Source organism: Carcharodon carcharias, chromosome 6, assembly GCF_017639515.1.
Source record: "Carcharodon carcharias isolate sCarCar2 chromosome 6, sCarCar2.pri, whole genome shotgun sequence".
Taxonomy (NCBI): domain Eukaryota; kingdom Metazoa; phylum Chordata; class Chondrichthyes; order Lamniformes; family Lamnidae; genus Carcharodon; species Carcharodon carcharias.
In genome coordinates this window covers 72,630,315-72,655,322 of record NC_054472.1, presented here as the reverse complement: position 1 = coordinate 72,655,322, position 25,008 = coordinate 72,630,315, and the positions used below count along the sequence as shown (strand labels likewise).

The window sequence follows — 25,008 nt, the reverse complement described above, 5'->3', positions numbered from 1 at the left end:
AAGGACAAAGCTGTTCTCAACCTGAACATATGGGTGCGGCAGATGAAGAAACCACACTGTTTGGCAGACCATAAGTGAGAAAGTTCAAAAACGTGAAAACATTTAGTCTATTAAATCTTTGTATCAAAAGAATAAATTTACCACTTTTACATATTTAAAGGAATGTATAATAACTCCTGTTTTTCATTATATACTGGTAAAAATAACAATAGACTATTCAAGGCCAGCTCATGATCCTTTTAGAAAGCCTAAAGATTAAAGGATATGTTTCATAACTAAAGGCTATAGTTTATAGGGGTGGGGTGTGCACTAAATTAATTGGGTTGTCCCTGAAAGTAGAAATACATTCAACTGAACAGCAATATATTATAAACCAATTCCTGGTAGTATCATGTCACAAATACATCTAATATTAAATAAAATCTTCAATTGTTTGCACACAAGTTCCAACAAATTAAAGAGGAAGTTAGTCGCAGTAACTGATGTAAATACAGGCGCAAGGAAAGCATATTGTTGCACCTGTTGGAATGCAAGAATGAACATAAGTGAATGATAGATTTCCACAGACACACATCTGGATCCACGTAACTTAATTAGAAATGTTCTAAAATATCCAGTCTGGCTTGCAGCCACATAACTAGAATAGTTTCTTGGTTTGCTAGTGGCTAAGAAGTCCAGCTTATGATCCTCACATTCTGTATTGTTTACCAGCTAGTGGTTATGTCAAGTTGTGTGTGTGCTCTGCCCAAAGGCAGGTCCTTGGCTCACTGTCTGTTGGTGCTTCATCCTGAACAGTTTTCTTGGCAGGTTTTTATCAGTGGTAGTTTGCCATTACCTTCCACTCTCAGGGGCAAGGCAAGAGGAAGGTCCCAAATCTACCTCAGCCAGACCAGGAATCAAACCCAAGCTGTTGGTGTTATTCGGAACCACATCTAGCCTACTGAGCTAACTGAGTCAGTTAAAATTTCCCTTTGATGCTCCAAAAGAATTTATTATAGCTCTTAGAAAAACAGTAACTGTTTGAATACTGTATTTTCAAAGTTATTTGAGAATGATCAAGTCTTTTATAGAATGCAGCCTGAGTTAAAAAGTAAGTTACCAACTAATAACTACTTTTAGGGTTTTGTGACAATGAAGATTGTTGTGTTATTGCTTGACTTTGGGAATGGATTACAAGAGCTTTGAGCAACCAATGAAAGTGACAGGGAAAAAGCAGTCAGTGAAAGAAACAGAAAGAGAAAAGATGTGAACTTCCATGACAGTATTGTAAAGGCCAGTGCTAAAACTATAACCTAGCTCAGATGTTCTTATGTGAAGATGCCACTTCAACTTCTAGATTACCTCGGGGATGAACTCCATATAAGGACTCTTTCTCAAGTGTGCTTAATAAGTAATGGGCCATCATGGATACTCCAGGTGCTTTGCACCAGTCTTAACATATCTCTACAAACGTGGAAAAATAATTTCTTGGCTCATAGAAAATCCACAACAGTTCATAAGAGGATTGAACTGCAATGAAACATGCAGCAGAATGGCATTCGTTTCAAAATTACTGTAACTTATCTGAAGGGAAATTACCAGTGACAGATGTGTTAAATAGGGAAACTGACCCAGGTCGCTCCCCTAACTATCCGCCACAGATAAAACTGATGGATTTTGTTTCTGCAGAAGTATAAGAGGGCAATCACTTTACCAATAGATTGAACTGCTGAAATAAACAGCCTTGTATTGGAGGATATAAACATGGTTGCTATAACAGGCTTAGATTCCCTGAGGTTTAGTTTTGCCATGCATATATTGCTGAATATCTAGTAATTTGATCCCTGACAAGTAGACATGTCCCAGTACTTGAACTTGGCTGTATTTTCCATTGGACTTTATTAGAAAGCTGGACAACATCTTGCATCATCTGAAGAATGACTGGAAGTGAGTGTACCTACAAAAGCCAGGTAAACTTGTTGTCTAAAATAGATTTGAATTTTTTTCCTGAAGAACTGGAAAGTGGAATTAATATAAAATTGTATGCGCAAATCAAAAGTCAACAGCAAATGACAGGTCTTATTTAGACTTTATATATGTTAATCATTATTTCTTGGCTTTTATTATTTATATCACTTAAGATAAAACCAGAATCCATTGGTGTTTTGTTTTACAATCCTAAGTTGCTGCTTTAAAAAAATGTCCTTTGCATGTAAGGCCACATTTATTTTGCTGATGCTTGTAAGGCCACATTTATTTTGCATCACTAACTGCCCCGGGAGTATTAAGAATCAACCGCGTTGTATGGAACTAAGGTCGCATGGGGGCAGGGCTTTTCACTGAGCAATTCTCCAACATATAGCCATTAAGTTTTTCAATTGCCTGTCTTGCATGTTCCTTGGTAGAGAATGTAACGTTCACAACTGCAGTCTCTTTTTCTGTGGCAGGTTCCCTTTCCAGAAGGACTTAATTGAATCAGTTAGGTTTTTATGATAATCCAGCAGCTTTCATTGTTATTTTACCTGGTGCCAGCCACAAATTACTAATTTTTCATTAATTAAATTTCCCAACATACCATGGTGAAATGTGAACTAATAGCAATTGGACTAATAATCCAGTAGTTATAATGACAAGACCATTATATCCCATGTAGCTATTCCTATAAATCACTCTGTTCTTTCACAACATGGAGTATAATTACTGTTTTTTATTAACCAAAATGCACCACCCCAGATTTACTGACATCTGCCACTTATTAGCACATTTCTCATCTTATCATTATCCCTATGCAACTTTCTTTGATCTTAAATCATACCTCCTATTTTTGTATCATCTACGAATTATGACACCATTTCCTCTAGGCCTGTTTCCTATGTTGTAAGCTCAATGTAAATTTTTTGCCCCAGGATTCCTGAAACAGAAACTGCAGATATTTTGAAGCAAATATTAGAGTGCAATTAGCATCCTCGTACTACTGCTCTGTTATCTTAAACATTAAACAATTTTTAAAAGAATAATAAAACTGCAATCTTTAATAACAGAAATCATAATTCTGGATCAATTCTCTAAGAGAAAAAGGAAAAAAGGAGGAAGGGCAATTATGAGTAAAACGTCCTCGGAACTCAATTATTTAAATATATTGTACACCAATGCTTCAGTACAATATTTGACTTGAATCTGCAATATAGTTTGACAAAACAAGGCCTTAAAGAATGCTCCAATCTTCACTTAAGTAAAAGATTACCTGTTCAAGATTCTGAACTCAAAGATTAGTGCTCTACTTCAATTATAACAACAACTTATATTTATACAGCCTCTTTAACATAGTAAAATAACCCAAGGTGATTCACAAGAGCATTATCAAAAAACATGTGGCACCTAACCACATATGGAAATAGTAGAATTGATTGGTCAGAGCATCTTAAAGGAAGAAAGAGTGGTAGTGAGGCAGATAGATATAGCGTAGGAATTCCAGGACTTAAGGTCTTGGCAGTTGAAGGCATGGTTGCCAACGAGGGAATGATTAAAACTGGTAGTTCTCAAGAGCCCAGAATTGGAAAAACAGATAACTTGGAGGGTTGTATGGCTGGAGGAAATTACAGAGATAAGGACGGGCAAGGCTATGGAGGGATTTGAAAACATGCATTGGGAATTTTAAAATTGAAGCTTTGCTTAACCAGGAACCAAAGTGGGTTGATGAGCACAGGGGTGATGGGTGAACGGGACTTGCTGTGAGCCATGACACGGGCAGGAGCTTTTGGAGGGCTTCAAGTTTACAACGGGTAAAACCGGGAGGTCGGCCAATGTGCACTAGAATGAAAACAAAAAATGCTGGAAAAACTCAGCAGGTCTGGCAGCATCTGTGGAAAGAGAAACATTAGAATAGTTGTCTAGAGATAACAAAGGCATGGGTGAGGGTTTCAGCATCAGTTGAGCTGATGCAGCAGCAGAGTCAGGAGATGTTACAGAGGTAGAAATAGGCATTCTTAGTGATGACACAAATATGTGATGTGAAGCTCACCTTAGGGTCAAAAATAACACCAAGTTTGTGAAGTCTGGTTCAGCCTTAGAGAGTTGTCAGGGAGCGGAATGGTGTCAGTGGTAGCGATGCAGATAGGTATAGCGCAAGAATTCCAGGACATTGAAAACAATGGCTTCTGAATTCCAAATATTTAGTTGGAAATAATTTCTGCTTATGCAGTATTGGATGCTGGACAAGCAGATGAAAAGACCTTAGATGTGAAAAATCCATTGCATGACCAATCAATTTAATTGACCAAAACCACTTTTCCCAAGTAATCCACTAAAAAAGTTAGTGTAAAAGCAAACCACAAATGTACTTGACATGCAACACATAACAGCAACGGAACTTTATTGAGTTACAGTCTCAAATAGTTAAAATGCATCCCACCCAACTGCGTGGGAAAATTGAAAAAAATGCCATGTTCTGCTATGGAATATCCTAAAAATAAATTATTTAAAATTAAAACATGAAAAATTGCATGCTTTTCCAATTATGCTAAAGCATCTATTCTATTGGCTCATTCTTTAACAAATGTGAAGATTAAGTTAGGTCTATTAACTAATCATTTTTTTAAAAAAAGTTAACACATTCTCATTGCAAAGTGCTATACTTGACATCTGTTTAACTTTGGGGTCCAAATAATTCAGACCAGATATCTGTCAGATTACCAAATGGACAGACAGTAACAGGTTTACACAACCTTAAGAGGTGAAAATCCTCAACCATTTTAATACAATGAGTCGTGTTCCTTTAGTCAGTGCTGACCAGCTGCAAACTCTGGGAAAGTTGACTGAGATTTTCTTTGTGGTCACAGCCAGTTCCTCCTGTAATTGTTCGTGGGAAATGCAGTGAATCGCTACAAAGCTGCACCTCTGACAGGTACCTTCAACACAACTGCAAAGCCAGATGGGAGAAATTCCATGTTTTGTTTTAGGATTTGAGCTGCTTCTCTCTTTCCCAGAAAGGTAGGTAAAGCGACAGGCAGTGCTAAACATACAAGGCACAGCCAAGAGGCAAAAAGCCATTAGAATTCCTGCAGTCGAATCTAAAGCCAGTCTGAACTGACTTTGGCATTTAGCCAAGGTCAAGTACAGTTAGCAAAAAAGTCAGATTAACTAGTGAGATTGAGCCATTAAAAGTAATATAAAAAATACTAACATTTTAACTATAAATATGACAATTTTCAAGAAGTTTCCACATTTCTGACCTGCCAACATCACTAAGCATTTTGTCTTTTTTCTGTTAATACCATTAGCACTCACAATGAAACAGGCATACTAAATCACACTTTTTAAAAAGGTGATTATCAAATGTCAAAAGACATTATTGTGTACTGCAGCTGTGACTACATAATTACCTGTTTGCATTACTGCAAACCACAGTTTAGATTTAATACTTCAGTTGACAGTACTGTGAAATGCATTTGGTCCACTATTACCCTTTCCAAATATTCTTTCACTCACAGGTCCAACCCTGGGAACATTACAAGCTGAGACATAGGTCAATAAGAAACACTGACGAACACAATAGCCATTGCCTCAAACAGCGCTGTTGACAGACACCAGCACAAAGGCAGTGAATAGAGTCCCCCTCAGTTCTCACACACAGCGAAGAATGAGTCAGTGTACTACTGCTTTGGTGCTCTGTTTGTACAGTGTATACAGCTTTTGTCTGCAGCCACTGTTCTCTTCTGAATGCGGACTAAATAGTCTAGGAAGTGCAATCATAAGAAAAGCCTTTTACTCCCACCTCCAGCCAGCACAACGTTCAGTGCGTGTGATAGGCCAGCAAAGAAGTCTAAAGTCATCTCCTGAAGTATAAAGCCACTTTTACTTGCTTGAATTAACTGCTAGCTTTAATTTGAACACTTTAGCTCAATTGTAGATGGTAACCCTTTCTTTTCTGCTTATTTTAATAGCTGGCCACACAATAATGCTTGGGTTACTGACTTTTTTAAAATTGTACTTTAATAACTATAAATTGCAAAATTTAAAAATGATTTAAAAAATGAAATCTCTTAAAACATTTTTACACTAGTTAATGCCCAGGCAACCAAAGGTCCATCAGTAATTAGAAAATTAAGGGAATCAATTATAAGGAGAAAACGTAAGGGTGCTCTGTATAATAATAACCTAATAAACATATACATAACAAGAGTTTACATCTGACAACCACAGTCAGCAACACGAGGGCTTGATCCTCATGAACAGTATTGTGTTGAATAACCAGCACAAATTGGAGGGCTCTCCACACAGTGGTGCTGCTCCCAATTGTCTTTCAGTAGGTAGCAACCAGAATCAATTGCAAAAGTAACCATATTAAAATAGGAAAGGTACCTGGTGGCAATATCTACAAAAAAACCTTCATTTATATCACGCCTTCATTGTAGAAAAAGGTCTCAAAACAAGTTGAAGAGACATAATAGGGCAAAAAATAAATGGTCATAGAAGGCTTGAGAAAGGCTGACCAAAAGTGCAGTCAAAGAGGTGGGGTTTTAATAATGGTCTAAGTGTATAAGGCTGAAATGACTTAAAGCATGGTAGCCAATGTTTGGATGAAGGGAGTGGGAATACATAAGAGGTTAATCAAAGGAACTCAGAATTTAAGATGTGGTGTATCACGCTGGAGAGACAGGAATGCAGCCACGAAGGGATTTAATCACAAGGGTCAGATTTTAAACTTGCGCTGTTGGGGACTCTAGGAGCCAAAACAATTCAGCAAGGTCAGGGTGATGGGTCAGTTGGGTTTGGTGTGCAACAGGATATGGAGTTGCAGATTTTGAATAACTTGAAGTTTATAGAACATGGTGTATAGGAGACCATCCAGGGTGTACCGGAATTGTTAAGTCTGGGTTTTGCCGATGCAACCTTATCACTCTGTGCAATCCAACCAATGTATTCCCACAAATTGCTTAAAGTGCTTTGATTTTTTTTCATTTTCACCACATTTTTCCCTAAGGAACTGAAAAGTCTAATAAAGAGCTTAAATTATTTCTTTAATTACATTATTTCATAATAATTTGATTAAACTTGTCTATTGAGCTCTCTTTAACGCCTTCAGAAAGAGTGGGAGTGCGCATGCAAAAGATGTGAACAACTGGTTTAGGTCACAAGGAGTACTATTGGGACAAATGAACAAGTGGGAGTAGATAGAGGATCAAAGGTGGAGTGATTGAGCAAAGGCAGGTAAAGATACGAGTTGAGAAGCAGGCAGGGGCAGACCGAAACAGCTGAGCAAAAGAAAGGCATTGGAGGGGGATGGTGCAACTGTGTCAAAGGTTGCAGGCAGATTGAGAAGGAAGGTAAAGTCTAGTTTATCACAGTCACATTGTGATAAGGTTGTTTCCATACTGTGGCGTGATTTGTGACATGATTGGATACATGCATTTCAATTCATATTCGTTCAGAAACTGGGTGGGTTCCTGGATTAAGGCTGCTACCAGTGCATACAAAAGATAGGTGGGACGTTGCATGATGTACTCCATGGTCACAGTAAACTCCAGAATGAGTTTTGATCACCTTCAGTGGTCAATGAGGAATTTCCCAGAAGTACTTTTCCCTTGAACTGGCCTGGGCATTTTATTTTTAAATCTGTTTTGCTAGGAGAGGGCAGATTTCTCCCCACTCTCCTACTCTTAACTTCAAGAACCTGAATTTCTTTAACTTGGCAATGTCTCACTAGAAGAAGCCAAAATCAATTTGCACTTATTTTGTTTAACCTATGGCTTTCATGGTGCTTGGTGCTGACCAATAACACCACAGCTTTGGTGGAATCCAAAAAATGCCTAAGTGGCAGTAAAACATTATATTTTGTCGTCTTCAATTAAAACTTAAATGTACGATAAAGTACATTTAATTCAAGGTCGTCACTATGGTCTGCTGAACTTGTTTGATTGACTTCAGGGATGGCTGGGGGGGTTGAGGGGGGGGGGGATGTTGTCAAAGAGGGATTTCATAGAATTTGTTGTTACTTGATTTGGCCTGAGTTTTTTTTAAATCTGTGTTTTTGCCTTTCCCAGGAGACTGCAAGACTGTTGATGGATAGAGAGCATTGGGAGCCATGTGGCTCAAGTGGAACATGACTATGAGACAGACCCAATGGATGAACTGCCTGTTCATCGCTTTCACATGATTGTAAGCATTAATCATAGCTCTCTGCAGCGGTAAAGAGCTTTAAGCCATCACTGTATTAGTGCACAATAATTGGCTGGGGCTTCAATTGACAGCAAACTTTTACTCTCCAAATCTAGAAAGAAATATTGAACACCTCAACAATGAACTGTGATATCACTAGCAGCTATAATTATAAACTGGACCAGTTAATTTAAGCTTAACTTTCTGCATGTCCTTAAGGATACTGTATAGAGAAAAGTTGGAAATATCAATGACACAGGAAACCCAATTGGTGTGCCAACGAACAACCAGGGGTTATTCAGTATGTTTGAGCAGGAACCTTCATGAAACATCCATCAAAATGCACCTAGCATGGCTTTCAGAGAGCAAATCTAAATCTGGATTAACTCCAACTGTGGAAGATGATAAATGAAAGATGAAAATTCCAGTACATACTATATTAGCAGATATCCTATGCCTGCTAACTTTTAAAAACATTTAAATGTGAAAATATTTAGTTAACCTCCTAGAATGCAGCTTCAAGAATAAAAACAAATTTCTTATATCTTTATATTTCTAAAGGTTTGGGGGAAAAATAAAATTTAAATAAATGTTTCAATGTCTTTCTTAAAAAGATCTGACCCTGAAGGATTTATCTTGAGGAGGGATAGCTTATCTTTGTCACATTCACATTTGATTTCATTTGTGGCTTTGATAAGAGGAGTTACAGTACTGTGGCAGGGGCAGAAACCTAATTAGAGGGGACGACTTGTCAAGGACTTTGGAGAGTAATGGGAAGTTGGAGTTAAGGAGGTGATATCAAGGTTTGGGTTTTTTGAGAAGGGATTGGTGACAGCAGATTAGAAGGAGAGTGGGACAGTAACTGCAGAGAGAGAATCATTAACAATATCAGCTAACATTGGCATCTAGAAGGAAAGTTTGATGGTCTGCAATTCAGTGGGAATAGAATCAAGGTAACTAGAAGTGAGACTAATGAACAAGATAAACTGGAGAAGGCATGAGGTGAGATAGGTCAGAAACTGCAGAAAGATGCAAGCTCAGGGCTAAGGGAGGGAGGAACTTTAGAGGAAGTTTGGCCCAGTGGGCTAATGGAAGAGAGGGAAGTGGTAGAGGCAGCTGACGAGGTTTTGATCACAGTGACAAAGAAAGTCATGAGCTCCTTGAACTTACTGATGGAGGCGAGGGTGCAGCAGACCAGGAAGAGGGGTTTAAGAAGAAGATTTGCAGTAGAAAAAAGAAGCCTGGGGTTACATTTGTATTCTAGGGTGTTCTATTCTGGAATAACAGTGCTGGCAGAACAGAGGACCCAATAGTATTTTAAGTGATCCAGACAGATCTGGCAGTGAATGGTGAAGTCAGTTTTCTTGACATCCATTCAAGTCTGCTTGGAAATAAAGGAAACGTCTGTAATGTTCACTGATTGTATTGAAGCACCTCATCATCTATGTGGAAAACTTGAATATGATTGCACTTTTTGCGGTGGCCATTTTGAAATGTTTTGTAATGTTCTTTCAGCTATTTTATGAATAAAGTATATCTTTCCCAAAAAAAGTCAGCAGCACCTAGCACCTAACATCTCAGGAGAAATATAAGTTAATTAGTTGGTGAGAAATTGCTGTTAGGGAGTGTCACCAAGTAGCTGAAAATTAGAAAAAACACCCTTTTTAAAAGAGGCTACTTACATTTACGTAAGAAACAAGCAACAGGGAAATAAAGTTGTCAAGGCCAGGTAAAACAAAGTTACATAAGGAAAGCAAAGTAAAATAAAGTTAATGTAAGGGAAGTAAAGTGAAGCCATGACAGGACAGCTCGGTCATGTGCAATGTATGTCTTCTAATACGTGGGAAGCTGTGGATGCTACCAGTGTCCTTGATGACCACATGTGCAGGAAGTGTCACCAGCTGCAGAAACTAGAGCTCTGGGTTTCCAAGCTCAAGGGGCGGCTGGAGCTTCTATGGCGCATCCGCGAGGCTGAAAGCTACATGGCTAGCACGTTCAAAGAGGTGATCACACTGCAGCTTCGGAGTCCGGAGGCAGAAAGCGAATGGGTGACCACCAGGCAGTCCAAGAAAATTAAGCAGGTAGTGCAGGAGTCGCCTGGGGTTCGGTTCACCAATCAGATTTTCATTTTGGATACCGGTGAGGACGTTGGTTCCTCAGAGGAGTGAATGTCATGAAGAGGTATTAATGCCTATAAAAATTTATTTTTAAATTGGATTTAAAATTGGACTTGTAGTAGGGTCTGTGTCAATGTGTTTATCTATGTGTGTGGCTTAATTGGATTAAAGCCGACTAGTCTGGGTGCTTTGATATATTAATTAAATAAATGTAAGAAGAAGATGGTAAAGTGCAATTTGCATTTGTTGAATAAACCTTTCAAAAGAATGAGTAAAATCTTGCACCTAGGTGGGAGAGCCAAGCAATGTGTTTATATTACTAATAAAATTGGTGGAATAAAAGAAATATTATTAGGAGAGATAAAATTAAAAAATCTAGTAATACAATGGAAAATTTTCATTTAAAGGGGAAGCAAGGTATAAACAGAAAGGATAAAAGCAGAAAGGAGTTTGCGTGTGTCCGAGGCATTTAAGACCTAACCAGTCTGTATGCCTACAACTGTCTACAAAGGAACCAAATTGAAAGAAACCTCATTTTGAATTTGCACAGTCAAGTGTGCTTTCCCTGGTGTCTGTTTAAAGTCTATGAGTTATAGTTGCTCGGTGAAGATTTACCTGGGAATGATTAATTTGGGGATTTGTTTAAAAGTTATTCTGGTAATAATTTGCAGACATATGTCTGTGTTTAATTTGTTCTTAAATTAATAATTGTTTAATTTAGCTTTATATAAAAAACCTCTTGAAGCGTGCTGGTTTTAGTCCTGAATTCAGAGCTGCATCTAAAACATTCCAATTGAAAATATAGGCTTTGACAGTTGTTCAAGTTTCCCTCTGGGATTTAAACAGCTGAGCCTTTACCAACTGCTGTGTCGTGACAATGCAGTCAGAGCCAAGTTTATGGCACCACAGGCGGCTCTGCTGTACAGGAGGGGAGAAGGAAGAGGGAAGAGAGCAGTAGTGTTAGGGGATTTGTTAGTTAGGAAAACAGACAGGCATTTCTGTGGCCATATACATGACTCCAAGATGGTATGCTGGCTCCCTGGTGCCACGGTCAAGGATCTCACGGAATGGCTGCATGTCATTTCTCTGGGGGAGGGTGATCCGCCAGAGCTCATGGTCCACATTGGTGCCAATGACCTAGGTGAAAAGGGGATGAGGTGCTGAAAGCAGACTTTATGGAGCTAGAAAGGAGATTGAAAAGCAGGACTTCTAAATTAGTAATCTCAGAATTACTCCCAGTCCCACGTGCAAGCTAGAAAAGAAATAGGAGAATTAAGCGAACAAACACATGGCTGGAAAGCTGGTATAGCGGGGGGGACATCAGGTTTCTGAGGCATTGGGGCCAGTTCTGGGGAAGGTGGGACCTGTACAAGCCAGACAGTCTACATCTGAACGGGATTGGAACAAGTATCCTCACAGGGAGATTTGCTAGTGCTATTGGGGCGGTTTTAAACTAGATTAGCAGGGGGACTGGAACCTTAGGGCAAATTCAGAGCAGGGAACAGGAGATTAAGAATTAGTGAGTGATTCTGAAAGACAGGACAAGCACAGATTAAAAGTGTACAACACAGGAATTTGGCAGTGTTAAAGGGTATATATGTAAATACAAGGAGCATAGTAAATGAAGCCGATGAGCTGAGGGCACAGGTAGGGAAGAAGTAGAGAGCCCTAATACCGTCCTGGTGGAGGATGGAGGTGTGTGAGATTAGATATCCATGGCAGAGAGGAGACAATTAGGACCAGGAAATTGAAAACCGTTCAAGTGGCAGAGTGTATCGGAAGATGTAGGTGGAAAGAGACTGGAAAAGGGGAGAAAAAATATAGTTGAGATAGGAAGAAATACATTCAGTGGGGCAAGAACAGGTTGAAATGATTGATTTACCAGGCAGTCTTATGTGTGCGATTGGGAAGAACGTAGAACGAAGGGCTGTTTGGGCACTAAGAAGTTGGAAGCCATGGCGGGAAGGCTTCCAGAGGAAATAAGGTCAATGGCAGTTTTAGAAGCAATGGCTTGATGTTTGGTGGTGGGGTCAAAGTCAGGGGGTGATAGGGAGAAGTGTTGCAGAGTTGTGTTCTGCATCTGCTGAGCAAAACCCTTGGCAAGCTTTGATGACAATGTTACTTTTTTAAATTCTCCAACTATGAAAACAGAATGCCAGTGGGTAATCTGTAGATGTATGCATTTTGTTTTAACATGCCTCCCAACCAAAAAGTTGCGGAATACACAACTGAATACACTTCCTTTACTTGGCAAATAGTAAACACAAGAATTAGTAATCAAGATGTCCTCTATTCCCAAGTAAGGTGAATGAAAAATTTCCAAGATAAATCTTTACTTGCTAAACAAGTTAATTTTAAACTGCTGCAGATGTAGTCATTCACACAAAAATGGACTGAAAGGTAAGAAGGAGTGAGCTCTTTCAGGTGTCCTCAAAAATGTATGTGTCAACTGAACATTTTTCACCACCAGCACTGTTACACTTCTTAAGCTTTTGTGAATAAAATGATCCTGAGAACATGTTACCATTTATTTTATCTTTACCAAAATTGATTTGAAATGATTTATTTTACTGGCAAAAACAGTGAAAATATTTAATGTTAACCAATAAACCATTGATCTTATAATTAGAATCACTAAGCCACTTACTCTCCATCTACTGCTGGCCTTCTGCACACACAATGAAACTTTCCACCGAAGTCAATATAAAGATCATCACCCACTATATGGAAGATTTTACCGATGACTATTTTATCTTTGGAAGGGCCCATCTGTGTCAGAGGAGAGTGTCTCAATAATGATGCAAATGACTCCGCCTTCTGGGAAGTCACCTAAAAAAAAACAAATATTTTTTTTAAATTATTATATTGGAGGCTTGTTATTAATACAATTCCAATTTAATCCACTCTTTCAGGTCATATTTTACAATACTTTGTCTATGTAACTCTCTTCAGCAAAAAGAAAATTGACCCTGATTTTGCAGTAGGAATCATGATCACAAAACTGTGAGCTAATGCTTTCATTACTCCTCTGAAACTGACAGAAACTTCTAGAATCTGCACAGGCCCAGTCAAATGCGGAAATCTAAGAGTTGCTTTCAGTGATTCCTGTCCTTCTCCAGAGATTACGCTCGTGAAATCCCCCAGGTGCTGTAATCAAAAAGAAACCGCTGAACTGATAAGAACCTGCTCTCTTATGTTAATAAACTCGCAGTAAAAACCCTTTAAAAAGTTGCACCCCAGTGAATGAGGTTTAGGTGTGTTTTTAACGACATACTTGGTTCATAATTACTGCTAAACAGCCTCACTGCTCCTGAAAAATTAAGTTATATTTGTGGAATTTAAAATGTCTCCATCATGGAAAACGATTATATTTTTTTCAAGTTTTATACTTTCAGCTTCTACTTTTTGTCCCAAACACTATATCTTGCTATCCAGTAAATTTTGATTAAAGAGAGTCAGTAGATTTTACCTCCTGCTTTGCTGTCTATGAAAATATTTCAGTGTGATTGGCTGCTTATCCTACTTGGCGACATCATTGTTGCTGGGTGCCTGGAGATCCCCGTGGCTTGGCATTGGATTCAAACTGATGTCAGGAAAGGAAAAATCCATGCCACAGAGATAAAATAGACCTCTGTGGACAGCTTTCTTTGAGGCCAGCAGCGAGTGCCATCACTTCACCATTGACGGCGAACCCCAGGCCAAAGGTGTAACTAAAGATCTAAATAAAGTGTATAATTCCTGCTACCACCGATAAAGCAGTCAGAGCAGTAGACTTCAAATCTTTTGAGTGAGTATTCCATTCCATCTGCAGAGAGAAGGCACCAACCAAACAGGCCAAATGACGTCCTGCTATGCTACAACCATTCTATGTTTCTATTAGCAGACTTCAAGGGACCCTTTCTATTTTAACTTCCAAAAATAATGTTAGCAAGACAATTTACTGGAATACAGCAAGAAAAACAATGTGCTCCTAGGTCTGCAATTACAGAAAATTAAGAAGTTTGGGGACAGACTGGCTAAAATCTAGCAGTCTTGGAGAATCTTTGAATTGTCTCATGGTCTCCTTAGGAACCGAGATGACCTGTGTATGATCTAGAGAAATAAAGACTTCTGCAAATCTTCACATAATAATCATTCCAATTAAGTGCATTTTATTTTGTATGTAAAAAATCTTTGTTCAAGCCAAAGTCAGTCCTAGAAAAGCAGTAAGTAAACATTTGTTTGTCTCAAGCACTTCTATAAATACCTACGGAAATCTTCATTGAAAATAAACAAAATCTTGGCAAATTTCTGGCTTTAACATTCAACTCTGGTGATAATCATTTAATAGCTGTAATTTACTACACATGGCAAATGCCACTGTACATTTTTTTTGTACATTACTACAATTGTGCTGCATTATTAGTCTGATTTCTAAATCGGCAGTGAGAAGCCAGCAATGCTGAAGTTATACTGAAAGCAGAGCATGATTGTGAACTGCACACTACCCACCAGGAGTAAGCTCTATGAATTCGTGCTTACATATATGTATTGAGCTTTACACCAAAGTTTTTAAAATTAGGAAAGCATCAGCAAGAGTTTCCACTTTCTCATAACATTAAAAACATTGCAGTGAGTTTACAAGGTTCTCAAGTCCAACAAATTACCCAAGCATTTTTTTCTAAAAATTCTGACTTTAGAGAATATTGGAGTTATACTGCAAAGAGAGACAAGTTCAAGAAACAGCAACTTATATTTATGTAGCACCTTTATTGTAATAAAATGTTCCAAGCTGCTTCACATAAAACAAAATTTGATACTGAGCCAGATAAGGAGATATTAGGTCAGATGACCAAAAACTTGATCAAAGAGGTAAGTTTAAGGAGTGTCTTAAAAGAGGAAAGCAAGGTAGAGGCACAGAGAGGTGTAGAGAGAGTAATTCAGAGCCGAGGTTTAGGCAACTGATAGAGCAATTAAACGTGGGAATGCTCAAGAGGCCAGAATTAGAGGAGAGCAGATATCGTGAAGGCTGGTGGGGTGGAGGAATTAGAAATAGGGAGTGGTGAGGCCATGGAGGGATTTGAAAACAAGGATGAGAAGCAACAAGATGTTGCTTGACTGGGAACCAATGTAGGTCAGCAAGCGCAGGGGTAATCAGGGAAATGCATAAATTTGCAATACAGCATAACACTACAGAAAATGACAGGAACTTTAGATATTTCAGATATGTTGTTATTTTACAACAGCTTCTGTTAGCTAAGTGAGAAATACTAATTTATCTATTCACAATCGTTTTTATTTTTAATATTTTTATTTTTAAAAAATAAATTTGACTTGCTGCCTGAAACATATGGTCTATCAGAGCATTATTTGCTTGTCAGCCATCAAGGTCCAGATTTTTTGTTACTGGTGTCCATGTTGGCATATTGTTCACCTGGAGTGTGCTAGGTCCATGACCACTACTAGGTAATATTTCAGTTCATAGAAAGCATGGATATATTTTTGGAAGAAGTCCTTCCTACTATGCAAATAAAATTTTGAAAATTCCAAAATCCTTAAATTAATACATCCACATTAAAAACTTTGTTGTAGCTTGAATTCTTATGGCACTATATACTTAGCTAAAGAAAACCTCGTCAACAATCATTCATGGGTAACAAGGCCCTCATCAAGTTGATATGGTACTTTAACAGAAGGCAGTTTATCCAGAATGTTATACTGATATGAAGTTGTCTTACACTTCACAAAAAGTTGGATTAGTCGATTATAATTGAAAATGTTTAATGACATTTATTCTCTTATGATCCATGACAAAAACAATGATCCATGCTGTAGTATAGCTAGAATTAGAGTTACTTGCCCAATATGCTTACAGCATCATCCAATGGTAACAGTACGACCAATGCACACTTTTAGCAAGTACTGGGATCACTAGAACAACAGACAGACAGAACTATTTAACCTAAAAAGCATGAATGGTTAAAGGGTAGGAGACAGTTTTAATATTAAGAAAGAGTCAAAAACATTTCACATGACACTTTTTGAGATAACTTGCCTTATTTATCAAACCTGATGTCTTTAAGTATTCCAAGTCCTAAGATAAACAGCACTGACATCAATTTAATAGTAGAGTATGGAATATGCAACAAACAAGAGTCACACACCTACTTCAATCCATGTGCCTTATGAAATCTATTGCTACACAAAAGAACTTCTCTCTGGCAATGCAAATTAGAGATCTAATTGCATTTAATACTCTTATTATGTTTTCCTGTTTACTAAAAGGTTATATTTGTGAGAAGCTTCTGTCTAATTTGACAGGATAGCTTCTCAAGTTTTTCTTTTATTCTCATGCTGACTGCTGGAATCACTCATTAGAGCTAAAAGGGGATAAAGTTTCAATATTTGGCAAGAAATGGAGAGAAAAAAAATCTTGCTCTTTTCGTAACTGTTCGGGCATCAACTGTCCTCAACGAGTATACGGAGTAAGAAATTATTGTGCAAGTTTCTCAAATACATAACGGTAACATTAAATAGGATTTTCATTCCTATTGGTACTCCATGAAATATTTCTGCATTTCGATGTGCTGAAACACTGTAAACCGATGGTAATATTTCAGCGATAATTACCAAACAATTTCCTTGTACAAAATCATAAGTTGTCTGTCTTGAATTTCTGATTTATTATTTGTTGTTTCATTGAAAAGTAGAGTATGAGAAATAACTTAAAGATTGGGATCACAGAAAATTCAATGGGATCTCAATTTGAAACCAAATCAAATCAATGGGAGAAATGACTCGTGTCTCCCAACTTGGGTTTCAAGGCAAAGTGTCTGCAGTCTCAACACAGTTCCTGATCCACATCACAAACTATCAGAATCCTACACACAATGGCAATAAGTTGGCTATCTCACTTAGAAAGGCAATAACCCCATTTGGAGAATGACTTTCATTCAATAGCTTGTTCTGCTAATATTTCTATGCTCCCAATTTTCAGCTGGTCAATACTTTGGTAATATATTGGAATGTTGATAATGCTAATTGTACAAAGCATTCCCTTCACCAGCACTGGCATCCCTCATACTAATGAGCATTAATAACAGCAACAGTATATAAAAACATAAATTTAAAAAGGAAAAAAAGGTTTGCATTTATAATGCCATTCACACACTAAGGATGTCCCAAAGCAGTTTATAGCCAATCAAGTACATTTTTTAAATCACTATTGTCATGTAGGAAATGCCAATTCATGCACAGCAAAATTCCCCAAAAAGCAATGTGATGACAACCAGATAAACTGCTTTCATGATGCTTGTTAATAAATATCAACTGAGACATCAGGTAGAGCTCCCATGACCTGTTTGGAATAGTACAATGAGATTTTTTACACCCACCTGAGAGAGAAGACATTTCGCCCAAAAGATGGCACCTCCTACAGTGCAGCACACCCTCAATATTTCACTGGAGTATCAGCCTAAATCACGACTTAAGTCTCTTGAGTGGAACAAATCCACAACCTTCTGACTCAGGTAAGAGTGCTACCACTGAGTCATGACCAACACCATACTTAAATTTAACATATTGTAACTGTCTACACTACAACTTTCATAAAATACTACAGATAACTAACTAAAACAAAAAAAATTATGCCACAAGTATAACTCTGGTATGTAAACAACTATAAATTTAGAAATCTAAACTTTGGCCAACATTCAAATCCAAAGGGTTATATAGAACAAATTGCATTAGTTTTCACTTGGAATGGTACAAGAAGCACTGAGCAAACAAAATACAGGTACTGGACCCCTTATCCAGTGTCCCGAAGTGAAGAAGGGCCCAATAACCAGCTACATTCGAAGCTGGCGCTTGGTAGTAATTTGAACTCACCAAGGAAATAGGAAGGAATTTTGAAGGAAATAGGGAGTGTAAAGGGCCAACATATTCCAGTAAAGATAAAGGGTGGGACCAACAAATCCAGGGATTGGATAAAGAGAAAAAGGGAGGCTAATGGCAGATGCCGAGGGCTCAAAACAGTGGAAGTCCTGCAGGAGTATAGAATGTGTAGGGGGGGAACTTAAAAAGGAAATTAGGAGAGCAAAAAAGGTGCATTAAAAAACATTGGCAGGTAAAATAAAGGAAAATCCAAAGTTATTTTACAAGTACATTAAAAGTAAGAGGATAACTAGGGAAAGAGAAGGGCCCATTAAGGACCATAGTGGTAATTTGTGTGTGGAGCCAGAAGACGTAGGTAGGGTTCTAAATGAATACTTTGTGTTGGTGTTCACAAGTGAGAGGGGCGATGTGGATACGGAAATCAGGCAGAAGGGCTGTGATATAATTAAAGAAATTAGCGTAGAAAGGGAGGAGGTTCTAAGTGGTCTGGCAGGCTTAAAAGTAGATAAATCTCCAGGCCCAGATGAAATGTATCCCATTTGTAGTGAGGCAAGGGAGGAGATAGCAGGGGAGCTGGCAATAATTTTCAATACCTCTCTGGCCACTGGAGAAGTGCCAGAGGACTGGAGGACAGCCAATGTGGTACTGCTATTCAAGAAGGGAGGAAGGGATAAACCAGGGAACTACAGGCCAGTCAGTCTAAACTCAGTGGTGGGGAAACTATTGGAAGCAATTCTGAGGGACAGAATTAATCTATGCTTGGAGAGGCAGGGATTAATCAAGGACAGTCAGCATGGCTTTTGTTAAGGGGAGGTCCTGTCTGACCAATTTGATTGAATTTTTCGAAGAGGTGACCAGGTGTGCAGATGAGGGCAATGCATTTGACATAGTCTACCTGGGACTTCAGCAAGGCTTTTGATAAGGTCCCACATGGGAGGCTGATAATGAAGTTAAGAGCCCATGGGATCCAAGGCTATTTGGCAAATTGGATCCAGAATTAGCTGAGTGGCAGGAAGCAGAGGGTGATGGTCGAGTGGTGTTTTTGTCACTGGATGCCTGTGTCCAGTGGAGTTCCACAGGGATTATTATTGGGTCCCTCGCTGTTTGTGGTATTCATAAAAGATTTGGACTTGAACGTAGGAGGATTGATCAGTAATTTCTCGAATGACATGAAAATTGGTGGGGTGGTAAATAGTGAGGAGGATAGCCTTAAATTACAGGAGGATATAGACTGGCTGGTCAGATGGGCTGATCAGTGGCAAATGGAATTTAATCCGGATAAGTGTGAGGTGATGCATTTGGGCAGGACAAACAAGGCATAGGAATACACGATGAATAGTAGGACCCTGGGAAGTGCCGAGGATCAGAGGACCTTGGTGTACATGTCCACCGGTCCCTTAAGGTAGCAGGACAGGTAGACAGGGTGGTTAAGAAGGCATATGGGATACTTGCTTATATTAGCCAAGGCACAGAATATAAGAGCAGGGAGATTATGCTGGAACGGTATAAAACGCTGGTTAGGCCACTGCCAGAGTATTGCATGCAGTTCTGGAATCCACATTATAGGAAGGATATGTTTGCACTAGAGGGAGTGCCGAGGAGATTTACCAGGATGTCACCTGGGCTGCAGAGTTTTAGTTATGAGGAGAGATTGGATGGATTGGGGTTATTTCCTTGGAACAGAGGAGATTGAAGTGGGACGTGATTGGAGTGTATAAAATTACGAGGGGCATAGATAGGGGAGACAGGAAGGAATTTTTCCCCTTGGTGGAGGGATCAACAACCAGGGGGCATTGATTTAAGGTAAGGGGCAAGGTTTAGAGGGAATGTGAGGAAGAATTTTTTCACCCAGAGGGTGGTGGGAATCTGGAACTCACTGCCTGAAAGGTTGGTAGAGGCAGAAGCCCTCATAACAGTTAAGAAGTATTTGGATGTGCACTTGTGATGCCATGGCATTCAAGGCTATGGGCCTAGTGCTGTAAAATGGGATTAGAATAGTTAGGTACTTGTATGACTGGTGCAAACCTGATGGGCCAAAGGGCCTTTTTCTGTGCTGTAGACTCTAAGGCTCTATAAGGTTCTCCTTAGCAGCACCTTCCTAACCCACTACTGCTACCATCTAGAAGAGCAAGGGCAGCAGACACATGGGAACACCACCACCTTGAAGTTCCCCTCCAAGCCACTCACCAACCTGATTTGGAACTATATCGCTGTTTCTTCACTGTTGCTGGGTCAAAATCCTGGAACCCCCTCCCTAACAGCACTGTAGGTGTACCTACACCACATGGACTGCTGCAGTTCAGGAAGGCAGCTCACCACCACCTTCTCAAGGGCAATTAGGGATGAGCAATAAATACTGGCCTAGCCAGCGATGCCCACATCCTGTAAATGAATAAAAGGGAAATCCCATTTATTCTTTAATCCTCATACTTTACTTTATGCATTGTAAGCACATGCTAGCCCTTAGACCAAATCCGCAAAATTCCCAAATCTGACACATGTTTGGTCTCGAGCTTCCTGATTATGGGATCCAGTACCTGTAAAATACAATGGGGTAGATTTTTGACTTCACCACATAGGCTGTAATCTGGCAGGACAAACCATCCAGCCTTTCTAAAACTCACATGGTTGGTATTCCAACAATTGTAATGACATGAGAATCGGAAAACTTCTATAAAGAGCAGGTGATGTGCTCTGGCAGATTTCCACCCATTTGGTGAAAACAAAAATCTATTCCAATGTCATTCTAGTAAGGAGCATGGGAGGCAGCCTTCTTGTACCCAAGCTCACACTACTCTTGTTTGGTTAAAGAAAGGAGCTCCCTTGAGAGGTCAACCAGAATGGGGATGGGGGGCAGAAACTGAATTTAAAAAATACTATCAAAACGTATGACTTGGATTCAAGGTACATTTGTTAATCCTAAAACAGCAGCCTCAAGAATTAGAACAGTTTGTGCCTAATGTTCTGTCCAGTTTTGCAATGATTACATAAGCTAACAAAATGTATTGATATTTATTGTATAGCAATTTAAAAACAAATGGGAAGCATTTCTCCCACATAAAACAGTAAAATATTTTATGAGACATCCTATGTTTCTCTAATTTTACTTTAGAATACACATCAAGAGTGCAGTAAAGAAAAGTTGCTCTGAAGTGCTATGCCACAGACAAGTAGCATGCGTGTCTGTGGCAATGATTCCCCACACTGATCTCCCAATTTTGATTGTGTCACCAGTGAAAAACATCAGAGACCAAGAAATTTTTTGGTTTTGGGGAATGGGAAATATAATGTAGTAAAGCCTCTAGTAAAACCACACACAAAGGGATATTGTAGAAAGGCTTTACATTTTCATCTCTCTGTTGCTAAAATGTACTTTTGTCTGCATTAGATTATTGTTTTGACTCCTTTACTATTAACAGTGCCAGAGGAGTTAACAACCTTGATTCATGAACAAAATGGCCAGCCTTTTCAAAAAGGCCACTGCTAGTTTCTCAGTACAGCTAGGAATGAACAATAAATGAGACATTGTCAATGTTTCCCATATTTTAAGAAAAATATTTTAAAAACACATTTGACAAGATTGGGTGATTGGGTGTCAAAAGGAAACTGCATATGTAGTAGTCATCTGTGACTGGTTCCAGTTGAAAGAAAATAGATTTTAACATGCTAACATTGGGTTGACTGTAGAGATATCCAAATGCATCCGTTTATTGGTATCCTTGATGATCACACGGGGGCTGTACGATTGTCAATAATCCGGACTCCATGATGGAGGGAAGGTCACAATGAAGCAGCTAAATATGGTTGGACTGAGAATATTTCAATGAAGAATTCCTACATTGTAGTCCAGGCACTACAAGACGGACTTTCAACAAACAGCAACTAACTTCTTTTGCTTCAGCTACGGTTCGAGCCATTGGAAGATCTTGCTCTTGGCCCTCATTGACTTCAGTTTTGCTAGGGTCCTTGGTGTCATATTTGGTTGAATGGTATCTTAATATTCTCCCTTCTGGCACTCAGCTCTTCTATCCACATCCGGATTAAGGCTGTGACAAGGCCTGGGGCCAAGCAGGTCTAGAAGAACCCAAGCAGATTATTGGTGTTATTTGGTGGCACTGTTGATAACTCCTCCCAACATTTTCCTGATGAGTAGAAACAGACTAGTGACTGACTAGTTAGATTTATCCTGCTTTTTGTAAAGAGGGCATATCTGAGCAATTTTGCACATCACCAATGTCATGGTTGCACTGCAATAGTTTGGCTCAAGAGGCAAATAGTTCTATTGTGCAGGTCCATAGTATTATAGCTTTCCTACTATAAATACATTGCTTTGTACTAAATTTTGCTCATCTGCCTGTCCTACGTATTATAGTTTAAATCTCAGGGTATATGTTAAATCCACTTCCCAAAGACAAAGAGAATCATGAGGCGGCATGATACATTTTAGTTAGTTCGTGTACAGTGATAAAGATCTCTGAACAATCCCTAAACATTCTGTTGTTTATCCACACAATGGGCATTTTAAAGCACATTCTGGATTATAGGAAGACTATTTCCACTTACAGGAAGGGTTGGTTGTGCAGAACCTCAGCTGGTGGGTGAGGGGGGGGGGGGGGGGGGGGGGGGGGGGGGTGGCATGGGGGAAAGGGAGATAATAAATTTGCATTTCAAATTTTCTAAAGTCGTCATTAAACAAATGGTATTACCGATGGGTTTATGAAATCCTATATCTTATGTTAACAGTAAGGTAATATTGTTTTATGCAATATTTTGCTCGAGTAATTTTGACGTAATGGTGAACTGCTTAAGTAACATTGGAACGGTGGCAAATTTCAGAATCCAGAATGGCAGCAATTAGCATTAAACTTAACACTGCCTGCTACTGACTGAAATGGTTGTAATCCAGGCATTTTATCTATGTTCAACCCTCACCCACTTAATGTCTGAAAGCATAACCGTTTCCGAAAATGTCCATAGAAGGTGCCCAGCACTCCAATGGCTGGACATGTTGCTTAAAATGAATGGTGCAAAGCAGACTGTTACTAACAATAAGTGAATTTGTGCCTAAACTGAACAGTTATAAAATTAAGTGATGGAAGTCCGCAACTTCACCAGGAAATAAATGACTCGCTTGCTAAATAAATGATGAGGCTACAGGCAAAGCTATTTGTGACCCATATGGAGCCATTTTGTCAAGTAAATTTAGCAATTCTGATAAGCATACTATTAAATTATACTATATTTTACGTAGCTTTATAAATCTAAAATGAGTTAACTTTTGTAGCTTCTTAGTAGCAATTAGATAAGACTCTCTACATGAAAAAATTATCAAAATTATAAAACAAACAATTTAATCACCCTCAGTTTTTAAAAAAAATGTATTAATACACTAAACAATAAATATAAAAGAGTAGTGGAGAAAAAGATGATGCAATAATGTTTTACCACTCTAAGTCCCTTGCTGTTTGTGGTATATATAAACGATTTAAACTTGAATGTTGGAGGGTTGATCAGTAAGTTCGCGGATGACATGAAAATTGGTGGGGTGGTAGATAGTGAGGAGGATAGCCTTAGATTACAGGAGGATATAGACTGGCTAGTCAGATGGGCTGATCAGTGGCAAATGGAATTTAATCTGGATAAGTGTGAGGTGATGCACTTAGGCAGGGCAAACAAAGCACAGGAATATACAATGAACGGTAGGACCCTGGGAAGATCGAGGATCAGAGGGACCTTGGTGTGCATGTCCATCGGTCCCTTAAGATAGCGGGACAGGTAGACAAGGCGGTTAAGGCGGCATATGGGATTCTTGCCTTTATTAGCTGAGGCATAGGATATAAGAGCAGGGATTATGCTGAAACTCTGTAAAACGCTGGTTAAGCCACTGCTAGAGTATTGCGTGCAGTTCTGGAATCTGCAATATAGGAAGGATGTGATTACACTAGAGAGAGTGCAGAGGAGATTTACCAGGATGTCACCTGGGCTGGAAAGTTTTATGAGGAGAGATTGGATGGACTGGGATTATTTTCCCTGGGGCAGAGGGGGGACATGATTGAGGTGTATAAAATTATAAGGGGCATAGATAGGGTAGACAGGAAGGAACTTTTCCCCCTGGTGGAGGGAGCAATAACCTGGGGGCATAGATTTAAGGTAAGGGGCAGGAGATTTAGAGGGGATGTGAGGAAGAAATCTTTCACCCAGAGGGTGGTAGGAATCTGGAACTCACTGCCTGAAAGGGTGGTAGAGGCAGAAGCCCTCATAACATTTAAGAAGTATTTGGATGTGCACTTGCGATGCTATGGCATACAAGGCTATGGACCTAGTGCTGTAAAATGGGATTAGAATAGGTAGGTACTTGTTTGACCAGTGCAGACTCGATGGGCCAAAGGGCCTTTTTCTGTGCTGTCAACCTCTATAACTTTGAGGCACCTTGATCATTTCTGTAACCATATGCTGTCCATTAAAAATCTGAGCACAGCTTGGACTTCCTGCAAGTCTAACACTTACTTCCCATAATGTTTTTTCTATCATGTTCAAAACTCATTTATTATACTTGCTTCTAATGCTACTGCGAATTCCCAATTATTTTATATGTGACACTATTCTCCACAGCGCACCTGCCCAAAGCCTGTGTGTAAAGCTCGCCACTTATCTGACGTTTGGTTCATAATTGTGTTAGAAGTAATGCCTGGTTCTTTCCATTACCTCTCTACATTTCTAACTGCTGGTGGCCTTTAATCCCTCAACTCTCTGCATTGCCTCCTACTACCTGTTATAGCTGGTCGTGATCCTCCCCATCATTCTCTCCTGCTGTCGTGATTCTCTCACTCACTATTCCCGCCCAATCCCATAAATGCTCTATTGTTACATCCTTGATCATGAC

General features: G+C 39.1%; 1 protein-coding gene across 1 annotated transcript in view; it reads right to left on the bottom strand.

The window, feature by feature from the left end:
* Window positions 1–25,008, bottom strand: part of tpd52 (tumor protein D52) — a 272,226-nt gene that overhangs the window by 82,046 nt on the left and 165,172 nt on the right. Inside the window, exon 6 of the mRNA XM_041190035.1 lies at window positions 12,901–13,082. Within this exon, the coding sequence (XP_041045969.1) occupies window positions 12,901–13,082 (182 nt within the window). The remainder of the gene's footprint in view (window positions 1–12,900; window positions 13,083–25,008) is intronic.